This window comes from Dermacentor variabilis, chromosome 6 (assembly GCF_050947875.1).
Source record: "Dermacentor variabilis isolate Ectoservices chromosome 6, ASM5094787v1, whole genome shotgun sequence".
Classification (NCBI taxonomy): Eukaryota; Metazoa; Arthropoda; class Arachnida; order Ixodida; family Ixodidae; genus Dermacentor; species Dermacentor variabilis.
Window position 1 is genome coordinate 161,245,332 of NC_134573.1, and position 12,922 is coordinate 161,258,253.

At 46.6% G+C, this 12,922-nt stretch overlaps 1 protein-coding gene across 1 annotated transcript; it reads left to right on the plus strand.

Annotated features, from left to right (window-relative positions):
* The first annotated feature begins 333 nt into the window (after positions 1–333).
* LOC142584425 (uncharacterized) lies at positions 334–11,102 on the plus strand. Its single transcript, XM_075694577.1, has 6 exons — positions 334–530; positions 3,950–4,062; positions 5,483–5,551; positions 7,312–7,347; positions 8,868–8,933; positions 10,903–11,102. The coding sequence occupies exons 1-6, from the start codon at positions 437–439 to the stop codon at positions 10,996–10,998; spliced, it is 474 nt and encodes a 157-aa protein (XP_075550692.1). The 5' UTR covers positions 334–436; the 3' UTR covers positions 10,999–11,102.
* Positions 11,103–12,922: the final 1,820 nt, after the last annotated feature.

Genomic DNA, 12,922 nt, shown 5'->3' on the forward strand with positions numbered 1-12,922 from the left:
TATTTTTATTTCCTTGGTCAGTTTTTAGTAGAAATTTGATCAATGACTCCAACGCGCGCACCTGCAAAAACGGCTTTTCTAGAGACGACGAACTGCCTATCATGTGTCAGAGACATTTATTTTCCGTGAAATACGCTGTGCAAGTAAAACTGCCTGACGTCGTGACTTCGACCTGAAAAAAAAATCATTTAACTCTGTATATCTTGCTGGCAGCTGGACGTATACGCCTGTTGCTTGTTTTCTATAGCGCTTATACTTGACCAATTATGAAGCAATGTCAACGCAGCATTTGTGTAACGTAGAGCAGTCGTCGGGGAGAGGTCACACTATTAATATTCAGGTCAAGGCACAGCTGAGTTACCCTACCGCTATAGACATCAGCGTCCTCTATACCTCGCTTCAACCGCTAGTATACAATCCTGCCTTACTCGTAGAGATGTGCAATACACCAGAAAAGCTCTGCGTTTTTCTCTTCTTGGCGGCGGCGTTCGCATTCCGCGAGACATCAAGCTGCAACGGCTTCGACATACGTGAGATATCACTTGATGTTTTCCGCTCGCCTGTCTTGTACAAAAGTTCCTGTGTCGGACATAGCTAGATAGGCTGCTGCAAAGCCTGTCAACAATTGCATCAGTTTCGGCTACTGTCTTTGTATTTAATGTGGCACGACACTTCGCCGGCTACATCCAGAGCAAAATTAGCCTGTCGTTTCTTTGCTGATCTACTCCTCCTCCTCCTCCTTTATACCCCAAACTATGGCGTAAATACCTACGAAACTACACTAACCAGGTTTTATACCTGGCCTTAGTGGGTGCATTGCCACGTCCGAAGAGCGAAATGTGCACAGAAACAGGTCACAAAAATAAGGGACTGACACAAACACAACAGGATTGCACTTTTCTTTCTTTTTTAAATCCGTCTCGCATGCTGGAATGCTTTGCATTTTCCTCTGACTGGTACGTACGTAAAAAAGAAAGCGTGCACTTTCACCCAAAAATCAAAGCATTGAAAGCTTTAACAAAGTTTGGCGCTGCGCAGAGGCTCCCTCAGACGGTGTTCTAGGGACGCGAGCAGGCGACAAGATGGCTCGTCGAAGCAGCACAGCTGCCGCGCGGCGCAAACAGCCCTCCACAGGCGTCTCAAAACGCTGTCGTGATGAGGATCTCCGCCAGATGGCGTTGCAGGCGTCGCACCTCCGTGGCGCACGAGATGGGACCGACGGAGAACATTCAGCGTTTGCAGTTTGAAATGCATTGCCCATTCCGCTCGAACCACTGTGTGCCCCACAATCCTGTACACAGAGCCGCACAACCGGAACGCTGTAGCGTTTGTGCGCGCAACGTTCATGTTCGCAGTGGGAAGGCAGACCGCTGCCCTGACTCCGCTGCAGAGCCGACTGGTTGGAGCGTAAGAATGCGCTCCATCATGCTTCCCTCGTTTTTTGCAGCCTGTTTGCAGGCAAACGCAGTGTGCGACTTTGTGTCCGTGGAGGTCCTTCTAGCCTTACAAGCGCGGGCTGCGCATGCGCGGTCGACAGCTTGATAGAACAGGGCTGACGGCACGAATGCGCCCCAGCGTCCGTATAATTGATATATCACAATAAAAATGAAAAAAAGAATGAATAGGGGGGCATTGTCGTACACGGCCTTTGCGATCGGAGAAGCGAGCTGAAGCAGAAACGTGGACTCATGTCGCCATATGTCGGTTACTAGAACTTCGAAGGAACCGGGAAATAGCAAGGCCATATATTTATGAACGATATGGACCAAGAAAATATCATGGTTAAGAGACTTCAGCCAGAAAAGAGCAGCGACAGAGAGGGAGAGAGAGAGATAAACGTGATGAGAAGGGCAGGGAGGCTAACCGAAAGATACATATACACTTTTCTAGCCTACACTGGGAATATAATCGGGCTCAGTGAAGTTAGGAGGTCAAAAGAAGCATATACAGTGCTAAAAAGCGAGCACGTCCTGTGCTACCGGGGGTTAGCGGAGAGACGAGAACTAGGAGTCAGATTCCTGATTAATAAGGATATAGCTGGTAACATACAGGAATTCTATAGCATTAACGAGAGGGTGGCAGGTCTTGTTGTGAAACTTAATAAGAGGTACAAAATGAAGGTTGTACAGGTCTACGCCCCTACATCCAGTCATGATGACCAGGGAGTCGAAAGCTTCTATGAAGACGTGGAATCGGCGATTGGTAAAGTCAAAACAAAATGCACTATACTGATGGGCGGCTTCAATGACAAGGTAGGCAAGAAGCAGGCTGGAGACAAGGCAGTGGGGGAATATGGCATAGGCACTAGGAATAGCAGGGGAGAGTTATTAGTAGAGTTTGCGGAACAGAATAATGTGCGGAGAATGAATACCTTCTTCCGCAAGCGGGATAGCTGAAAGTGGACGTGGCGGAGCCCGAACGGCGAGACTAGAAATGAAATAGACTTCATACTCTGCGCTAACCCTGGCATCATACAAGATGTGGACGTGCTCGGCAAGGTGCGCTGCAGTGACCATAGGATGGTAAGAACTCGAGTCAGCCTAGACCTGAGGAGGGAACGGAAGAAACTAGTACATAAGAAGCCGATCAATGAGCGGTAAGAGGGAAAATAGAGGAATTCCAGATCAAGCTACAGAACAGGTATTCGGATGTAACTCAGGAAGAGGAACATAGCGTTGAAGCAATGAACGACAATCTTGTGGGCATCATTAAGGAGTGTGCAATAGAAGTCGGTGGTAACTCCGTTAGACAGGATACCAGTAAGCTATCGCAGGAGTCGAAAGATCTGATCAAGAAACGCCAATATATGAAAGCCTCTAACCCTTCAGCTACAATAGAACTGGCAGAACTTTCGAAGTTAATCAACAAGCGTAAGACAGCTGACATAAGGAAGTATAATATGGATAGAATTGAACATGCTCTCAGGAACGGAGGAAGCCTAAAAGCAGTGAAGAAGAAGCTAGGAATCGGCAACAATAAGATGTATGCGTTAAGAGACGAAGCCGGCAAGATCATTACTAATATGGATGAGACAGTTCAAGTGGCTGAGGAGTTCTATAGCGATTTATACAGTACCAGTGGCACCCACGACGATAATGGAACGCGAGTTAATGATATCTTAGTTGAAATCAAGAAAAAGAAATGTGCATGGGCCGGACACGTAATGAGGAGGGAAGATAACCGATGGTCATTAAGAGTTACGGAATGGATTCCAAGGGAAGGGAAGCGTAGCAGAGGGCGGCAGAAAGTTAGGTGGGCGGATGAGATTAATAGGTTTGCAGGGACAACATGGCCACAATTAGTACATGACCGGGGTACTTGGAGAAGTATGGGAGAGGCCTTTGCCCTGCAGTGGGCGTAACCAGGCTGATGATGATGATGATGATGATGATGATGATGATGATGATGATGATGATGATGATGATGATGATGATGATGATGATGATGATGATTGGGGAAGAGGTAAGGAAAGACAGAAACAGGAAAGAAAGAGCAGCGACAAGGGCAGAAACTCCTTTTGCAGTTAGAATAACAACGTGGTGGTGGTGGTGGAATTCTGGTGGTGGTGGTGGTGGAATACTAATTCACTTATACACTTAGAACTAGGCGCACCTGGGCACGCGTTGAAGATGCACAATCGAATAAAAATCAATCCGGAGCCCCCCGCTACGCCCTCCCTCATAAGATGTTGCTTATAAGAACATTAAACTTAACCAATTAAATCATGAGCATTGCATGCACTAATGACACGATACATAGTGAAACGAACGAACGACAGAAGCGCAGTTGTTAGTAGCGCTTCTGTGTGTGTCCCTGTCGCTTTGTAGTCGTCCTGGTTTGCGTTATTCCCTTTAGTGAACGACGTTGTTAGGGAGTGACTCATTGTTAACGTTGCTGCCACTGTGTCAAGTGAGCGAACGGTCTTTTCTCTCCGCCCGAGACTGAACAGCGAACAGAAGAAGGCTGATGGAGACCAAAGCGGTTTTCGGCACGCTCATACGCCAATGCCACAAGCAAGTTGACGACATGGCCAAGAACGTCAGCCCGAATGATTTCTCAAGGGTACAATTTGCTTCGCCACTCCTTGCTAGCGCTATTACGCGAAACGTGCGTCAGACTTCTGGATTTTCCACAACACTGAGTGAGCTTCGGCGACACTATTCACAGCCAATAGCTGTTCAAGGCATACTTTTTCCCTACTTTCATAGCTTGTCAGAAGTATCGTTGCCAAGTTTGTTGTCGTCACATTGAAAAATTTTCTTTGCGTGCGCTCCCACATTTGGCGTGGATGGTGTCGTCTGCTGCTGAGTCGGTAGGTATTTCGGCGGATGTATTTGTGGATAAATATAAATACAAAATTTATATGTGCACCGAATACTATCACGAGCAAACGGTCTTGTATAACCCCTGTATGCTGACCGACAAAATAGTGCGAGTATGCGCACCTCTGTACTGCGTTAAAGAAATACCTAAATAAAGCTTAAAAGATACTGATGAACTAGTTGATGAGCCATGATATTGAAACAGCACACTTACATCCGACACGTACACGCACACATAGAAAGGACATACACAGGCGCCGGACTGCAACTACTGCTTTGAGAATTGAGACTGCTTTGAGACTGCAATTACTGCTTTGAGTGTCCCTAGAGAAGTGCATGGGCTCTGATGGCAGTAAGGCGTCAACAAGGCCCAAAGTAAAACACACACACAAAGTAAAGTGACCTTCTTTTAGGATTCCCACTCTATCAATAATCAAAGACCAAGACAGCGGCGCGCTTCTTCAGAGAATAATACCGAGGGGCAACTTTCCATTCTTTCCATTTGTAAATTTCTATTGCTTCAATAATTTTCCTTCTTTGTTTTTCGTGTTCCCTGCGCACAACTTCCATTTCTTTCAGGGCGCTTTTTCAGCCACAATCCCTGCAATGAAAGGCTAAAGGACCTTATCTGAACGATATGCGTGTGTGTGCGTGCGTGCGTGCGTGCGTGTGTGTGTGTGTGTGTGTGTGTGTGTGTGTGTGTGTGTGTGTGTGTGTGTGTGTGTGTGTGTGTGTGTGTGTGTGTGTGTGTGTGTGTGTGTGTGTGTGTGTGTGTGTGTGTGTGTGTGTGTGTTTGTGTGTGTGTGTGTGTGTGTGTGTGTGTGTGTGTGTGTGTGTGTGTGTGTGTGTGTGTGTGTGTGTGTGTGTGTGTGTGTGTGTGTGTGTGTGTGTGTGTGTGTGTGTGTGTGTGTGTGTGTGTGTGTGTGTGTGTGTGTGCGCGCGTGCGCGTGTGTTTGTGTCTGTGTGTGCGTGTGTGTGTGTGCGTGCGCGTTTGCGCGTGTGCGCGTGCGTGTGTGTGTGTGCGTGTGTGTGTGTGGATATATGGGCAATCGAATATTGTGTGTGATATTGTGTGTGTGTGTGTTAAGACTAATACGCACCGTTTCACTGAAGCTTTGCTTCACATGAATCCTGGCGTATCGGTTGCATTTTTCCCCCAGGGTTTGGTCATCGCCTGCCGTTTCTACAATACCTGCCGAGACTCCATACCGAGGAAGACGACGCGACAAGTACGATCAGTCTTCAATTCCACTTTCCCAATCTGTGCAGCGACGTATAGAGTCGATGGTAATCACCTGAACAGCCGCGACCAAAGATTACCATACCAACGGGTTTCGTATGAAGGGCACCGTCAAGAAAGACTGTCGTCAATGTGTGGCTGAATCTGTAGTCCATCGCACTCGGTATTCAAAAAAAGTCCCCCGAGTTCATGTTTCCTAGTCTGCATCTATAGCTTATTATTTTTTATTTCAAGTAGTTCAGGATCTTCATCAGTCTGTCTTAAGACCGTGCACTGAAGAACTGAGGCCTACCCCGTAATGTATTCGAATTACTTGTCTTGTGTCAGCGGAGTCCGACGTATGCCGGCAATTTTCCTAATCTCAACACAACACCGGATGCTTTGCCATCGTCGACTGCACTTCCCCTCCCTTGGCAACCATTCGGTTGCTTTAATATCCCACTAGTTATCTGCTCTACTCACTGCATGACCTGCACAATTCAACCTTGTTTCTCTTAGCCTCAGCTTAATCTCAGCTTAACAACGACAAAAGTTTTCAAAGTAATGCTGACATAAAATGGGTAATGCAAGCTTTATTTTCGGCTTCGTGGCGGAAGCCTGCATGACAACCATGTTTTTTTTTTTCTTGTAGTGTGTCACTTAGTGTTTTTTTTTTGTAAGTCTAGCCATGTGGAAGTTTTATCTACTACGCCAGAATCAGTGACGCTTTCCTCGCAACGTGCCCGTTTATATGTGTTTGCGGCACACAAGTCCTGCAGCATTTATTTTTTTACACAACTTATCTTTTTTACGCCAACACTTATTTAGCGTTATTGTAAAGCTAGTCATACAGCAGCCATTCATTGTGTCAATGCATGTTTGCAACCAGGTTCTTATTACGGTTAGAGGCTATTGTCGTAGTCTTTTTTAATGACAGTTGAGTGATATTGTGTATAAAGCTGATCCTTTGATAAAGTACTAGTCGGTGCAGGCATGGTACCTCAGTATACCGAAATAAATATTCCTGCTATAATAATGTGCATCTGTGTTCGACTGTTCCATATTCTATTCGATATTCGACATTTACTATTCGTATTCAATTTGCATTCGAAAAAGTTGCTGTTCGCCTATGTTATGTCCTGCATACACGTATAACAGTGTCGTTATCGCGCAGTGTCGCTGTTATCGTGGGAACAGTGTTAACAGTGCGTTATCGCGCAGTGTCGCTATTATCGCGCGAGTGAAACGGTGTACATGTTCATGCACTGAACATTATCAACAAGCTATAGAACAAGCAAACACGATATGAGGCAAAATTAAAATTAATTAAATAATGGGGTTTTACGTGCCAAAACCACTTTCTGATTATGAGGCATGCCGTAGTGGAGGACTCCGGAAATTTCGACCACCTGGGGTTCTTTAACGTGCACCTAAATCTAAGTACACGGGTGTTTTCGCCCCCATCGAAATGCGGCCGCCGTGGCTGGGATACGATCCCGCGACCTCGTGCTCAGCAGCCTAACACCATAGCCACTGAGCAACCACGGCGGGTTATGAGGCAAAATTGAAGACTTGTGCACCTCCGTAGACGCAAACTTTCAGTGAGGGCTGCGTAGGTGGAAGAATTAACAGGCGAACCTTAACTCAGAACTGTGTACGATAAACGCAGTCATTGATTTCAACATCATTGCCATCTAGGCCTAATTTAAGAACAAGGGAGGTTCCCAGGGTTCAGGCGGTCAACTTGTGTTTGTGTTGATTATTTTCCAGCTTTTCCTGTGCTTACAGACTGCGGCTCTGAATAAGGTACGTAAAGAAATTTATGCATTCGGTTGAAAAGAGAGCTGCATGCGCCCTCTTGAAGAAAGGTACGATGGCGAACACTAATCGCTAATTACTCGAACCTAAGCGTCCCGTTATTTCGTTCCCATTATGACTTAGCTGGGTAACGTGTCTTCATTAGAAGCGAACAAAACAGTATTACAAAGGCATCGTCGAAAGCTATATTACGCGGAAAATGTACATTATCAATTGAAACAAATTAACGCACATTTGTAGTGACCAAAGAAATCAAAGGGAAGCCTATTATAACATTCGTGTTCATGATTGATTACATTACGGGGTTCTACGTGCCAAAACCACTTTCTGATTATGAGGCACGCCGTAGTGGAGGACTATGGAAATTTCGACCACCTGGGGTTCTTTAACGTGCACCTAAATCTAAGCACACGGGTGTTTTTGCCCCATCGAAATGCGGCCGCCGTGGCCGGGATTCGATCCCGCGACCTCGTGCTCAGCAGACCAACACCATAGCCACTGAGCAACCACGGCGGGTGTTCATGACTGATATTTTACGTTCCCTTAGAGCACTGAACATTTCCTGAATGTATGTATTCATTGTATAATTGCCTTCGTTGTATTTGTAATAATTATATCCTGAAAAAAAAAACGTTATTCTTTTCATTTGACTTCCTTTGTTACTGCATTGCGCTAATGTGCATTTGTACACATCTGGCCCGTAAGACTGAAGCCATGTGCGTCGGCACTGTGGCGCTTGCAAATATTTTGCAACTGCTTTTCGCCTGAGGACGTCCCAGCTGCTGTTGTAAAATAAAGAAATTATGGCAAGGGTTGATAATCATATAAGTACATTGCACTAGGAGGAAGCGTATGCCGTTTAGGAACGCATTACGACTACTGATGAGCTGAGTCGGTTTTATTCTCTATTCATGCCGTCACACGCACGCAGAGGCAACCTCTGCCTAACTCTGCAGTGACTATGGTGTTGGGCTGCTGAGCACGAGGTCGCGGGATCGAATCCCGGCCACGGCGGCCGCATTTCGATGGGGGCGAAATGCGAAAACACCCGTGTGCTTAGATTTAGGTGCACGTTAAAGAACCCCAGGTGGTCAAAATTTCCGGAGTCCTCCACTACGGCGTGCCTCATAATCAGAAAGTGGTTTTGGCACGTAAAACCCCAAATATTATTATAACTCTGCAGTGACCGTACAGGGCCCCACATCCCTTTATTCTTTGTTGAATATTTTCTTTTTCTTCCTTTCCCGTTATTCCGGACTTATTATCAGATTTTAACTGCGCACTAGACAATTAGCGTACAGTGACTAGATCTCCTGTGTCGTGTTGAAGAAACCTCTGCGATGACGTGCAGACGTTCTCTAATTTCAAAGACTGTTACTCCAAAAACTATTTTCAGACAATCTTTTCTGACATAACTTAGCTCTTGCGAGATGGGTAAAGGAAATAAACAAAGACCCGGAATGTATACAGCAATAAATACCCTTTTCATTTAATTCTATTTTGCGCAGACTGGACTGTTCTACACCCACATGAACGTCTCAGAAAAGTTTAGAAAGGCGGTAGCTGACGGCATGGTAAGGTAGACCTTTTGATATCTCCCTCCCTACCCCCCCCCCTCTCTCTCTCTCTGTGTGTGTGTTTTATTTTTATTTTCCTAGATTTATATTAGTTTTCTGACTTTAGAAAAGAACACAAAATTCAACTCGCTCAATGTTTTTCTTTCGAGCGCTTCTCGACGTTACCTGTGACTTTTCAATTTGATCTATTGGTAATTGAAGACTTCGCTTAAGATGTTTGTCAGTTCGTCAGTGTAGGCAATTAGCTCAACAAGAATACTGACAGATAAGATATCCAAAAAACTCAGTGCCCTTCCACTAGGTGAAGACGGATGACCAGCGAAGCTGTGTAGATGGGACCCTTAATAGCGAACTGCACCTCCGCCGCGGATATCTGCCCAACATTTCACTATCTTCGCGTTAGGCCCACGTAGTGGAGCTGTTCAACGCCTGCTTCACCTCCACCGCGGGTCGGCCTGGTATTGCACTATCTTCGGTATTGGCCCACGTATGGGGAGTGCTTAACGCCTGCGTCACCTCCACCGCGGGTCGGCCTGGTATTGCACTATCTTCGGTATTGGCCCACGTATGGGGAGTGCTTAACGCCTGCGTCACCTCCACCGCGGGTCGGCCTGGTATTGCACTATCTTCGGTATTGGCCCACGTACGGGGAGTGCTTAACGCCTGCGTCACCTCCACCGCGGGTCGGCCTGGTATTGCACTATCTTCGGTATTGGCCCACGTATGGGGAGTGCTTAACGCCTGCGTCACCTCCACCGCGGGTCGGCCTGGTATTGCACTATCTTCGGTATTGGCCCACGTATGGGGAGTGCTTAACGCCTGCGTCACCTCCACCGCGGGTCGGCCTGGTATTGCACTATCTTCGGTATTGGCCCACGTATGGGGAGTGCTTAACGCCTGCGTCACCTCCACCGCGGGTCGGCCTGGTATTGCACTATCTTCGGTATTGGCCCACGTACGGGGAGTGCTTAACGCCTGCGTCACCTCCACCGCGGGTCGGCCTGGTATTGCACTATCTTCGGTATTGGCCCACGTATGGGGAGTGCTTAACGCCTGCGTCACCTCCACCGCGGGTCGGCCTGGTATTGCACTATCTTCGGTATTGGCCCACGTATGGGGAGTGCTTAACGCCTGCGTCACCTCCACCGCGGGTCGGCCTGGTATTGCACTATCTTCGGTATTGGCCCACGTATGGGGAGTGCTTAACGCCTGCGTCACCTCCACCGCGGGTCGGCCTGGTATTGCACTATCTTCGGTATTGGCCCACGTATGGGGAGTGCTTAACGCCTGCGTCACCTCCGCCGGCGGGTCGGCCCGGCATTGCACTCTCTTCGGGATATTTTTCTACACGCGGACGCGATAGTGGGGAAAGCAGTCCTTAACAGCTTCGCTGTAAGAGTAGTGAGACAACTGGTTCCGTTCGTGTAGAGTCTTCTGTTGTTCTCAAAGTCGTTTGTTCCGCAGGCACCCTGCACTAACAACATGGCTTCAATAAGAGCCATATTCCAAACGCGCACTCTGAGCTGTGTTCTAAACCAGCAACAAAAACTCTTCGCTACCGGTCAATTTCAAAATTAATATTACTGCCTTCAAAATTTAGTTTTTATTCACACTACTGCACAAGTAGGAAACTACAACAACATTTCTGCCATTCAGCCTGCGGTACCGACTTCTCACTTGTCGCTATTACTTGCCAAAATTTTTCAATTCGACAATGTCCCAATGGCTCCTGCTACCGCGTTGGCTAACCCTAACGAAGATGCTCGAGCAGCGTGCCTCGCAGCGTCTAACCGTGTGTGTACGTAGTTCGTGTGAGTCGTGTTCTGTCGCTTCGAACTGCAGCAGTCTGAAAACGGCACTCATTACTGAAAATACGTATTCCGCCTTTAGCGAGATTCCTTCCAGAATTGTGCACAACGATGCTGTGGTAACCTCACTATTCTTAATCTCTCTTACTGCTCACCAGGTGTGCGTAGGCCGAACTGACATCCTGGACAGCCCCATCACGGCATTCGACGACCTTATTACGTACTCACGCTGGGTTGCCCTCGCTTACGGTTAAGAGGAGAAGCCACCTTACCGACGGAGCGTGCGGCGAAGGTTCATTACTTCTTGCAAATAAACCGGGGGCTGGTGCCGATGAAGCGCTGGCTGCGCATCATACGACTCCTTGGACGTTATTTCTCGCCCATTGCACTCAATACTCCTCGCAGTTAGTCGATTACGTAAAATATTCATCTCGGACATAATGTTGGACTTACGCAGAGGTGTACGAACGTATGGCTAAAAGACGTGCTGGCATTACATTTTCAACTGTTCATTTTCGCGCTGAATGGATGGCCGGTACCTCTAGATCATAGAAAAGATACTTGCAAGCCTCACAGCGCCGCATATAATTCAATATAGCAACCATTTCTAGAGTCAGTTTCGCTTTCTCTTTCCAGCAGGGCTCTGTGTCGTGACATCGCGACGCAGTTTGTGGTCACGTGAGAGCTGGACATTGCGACGTTTTGACACTCGCTTCAGCTCGCTCGGTCGTCCGCTATGCTGCTCTCACGTGACTATATACAGCGTCATGGTGTCACGGCACAGTAGAAACTAAACCGAAACTGCCATAGAAAAGTTACTATACTAAATTCTTTAGGGCGCTCTCGGGTTTGCGAATATTTTTTCTAGGCTTCAGAGGACCCCGACATTCATTTAAAGCAACAAAAAAATAGAGAGTCGGAAATATTACGTCAGTATGCCTTTAGAAATATTCTCGCAATCAGTTTTCGTGAAAAATTGACATCTATTAAACTAGACCGTAGAGTCGCCACAGACGACGAAGAGCACGCGTAAAGTGAGTTTCAAATACCATGAGTGGGCATCAAAAGTCCAGGACGCAGCACCTATACAAGCCAGTATACCGCACGATGTTACACGTTGATTTGGCCCAAAGAAAACCAATTATTCTGCTGCCTTCAGCAACTAATTGGCATATTAAAGCAACAAATACGATTATTTTGCGTTGGTAACGTGCCAGTTGGTAACAGAAACGACTTGAAAAGTGATAATATCCCTGACCTGTTCTCGGGCCTCTAGAGGATATCTCACATACCTCTTAATTTAAAGACCGCAAATATGAATTTAAAGGAGGCTGGATAACTAGGAGAAACCTAGTTATAGTGTGGCATTAGGTAATTAGCTAAAACCTTAATTAGCACATTTTGGTAATTGGTTGATTATGAATTTCAATTTATCGTGAAAGTAATGTCCACCTCTTCGAGTAGACCAGCTTAATGACTATAATCATGCTATCTCCCACAAGCAATTTCTAAAAAGTTTATAACCGTTCGCTGAAACACCCGGTATTGAATGTTAAAACATATCGTATATCATGTGCCCGTTCCTCTTATAGGTGGAACAGTGATCCAGATTCACAGCTCGTCGGATCTCTATTGCAGTCATATCTTTCGAGAACTGCCGTACAGTTTTAAGAGAACCTCGTGTTTTAAAAGAACCTTGGCTTCAAATGCCACAGTTCCTAAGTCTGGAAGGGCACAAGGTGATGCCGCACGCCACTACGCACTTCCATATGCTGTCACCGAGCTACGAGATTAGAAGGAAGGATGAGTGTCGATACCACTGTCGAAAGCAAACAGGCACGATGTTTTCATAAAGAGGTGTTTTCATAACGAATCACAGCTAACAAGGGAACCACTGTTGTGCCTGTCAACATAGAACAGCTCGCACGAATCCACGTCGATAAAGGTATCGCTGCCTGCAACGAACGATGCTGCGACCTTTAATTAATATCACGTCGCTCACTCGGGCACTCGATGCTTATCGCTGGGAGAGGATACTTGCATCCGGCCAAAGGCTACGTCTGTGTTCCGACGCTCCTACCTGTTATCTTTTAATTTAGGAAAACTACGGGTTAAAAGCACAGTTCCATAACCAAACGATAATTCCTTCAGAACTTAGTAAATTATTACCTTCGCGCA

Coding starts and splice junctions, on each gene's coding strand:
- LOC142584425 (XM_075694577.1), top strand. CDS start 437: ATGTGCAATACACCAGAAAAGCTCTGCGTTTTTCTCTTCTTGGCGGCG. Junction 7,348..8,867: donor AGACTGCGGCTCTGAATAAG/GTACGTAAAGAA, acceptor TATTTTGCGCAG/ACTGGACTGTTCTACACCCA. Junction 8,934..10,902: donor AGGCGGTAGCTGACGGCATG/GTAAGGTAGACC, acceptor ACTGCTCACCAG/GTGTGCGTAGGCCGAACTGA.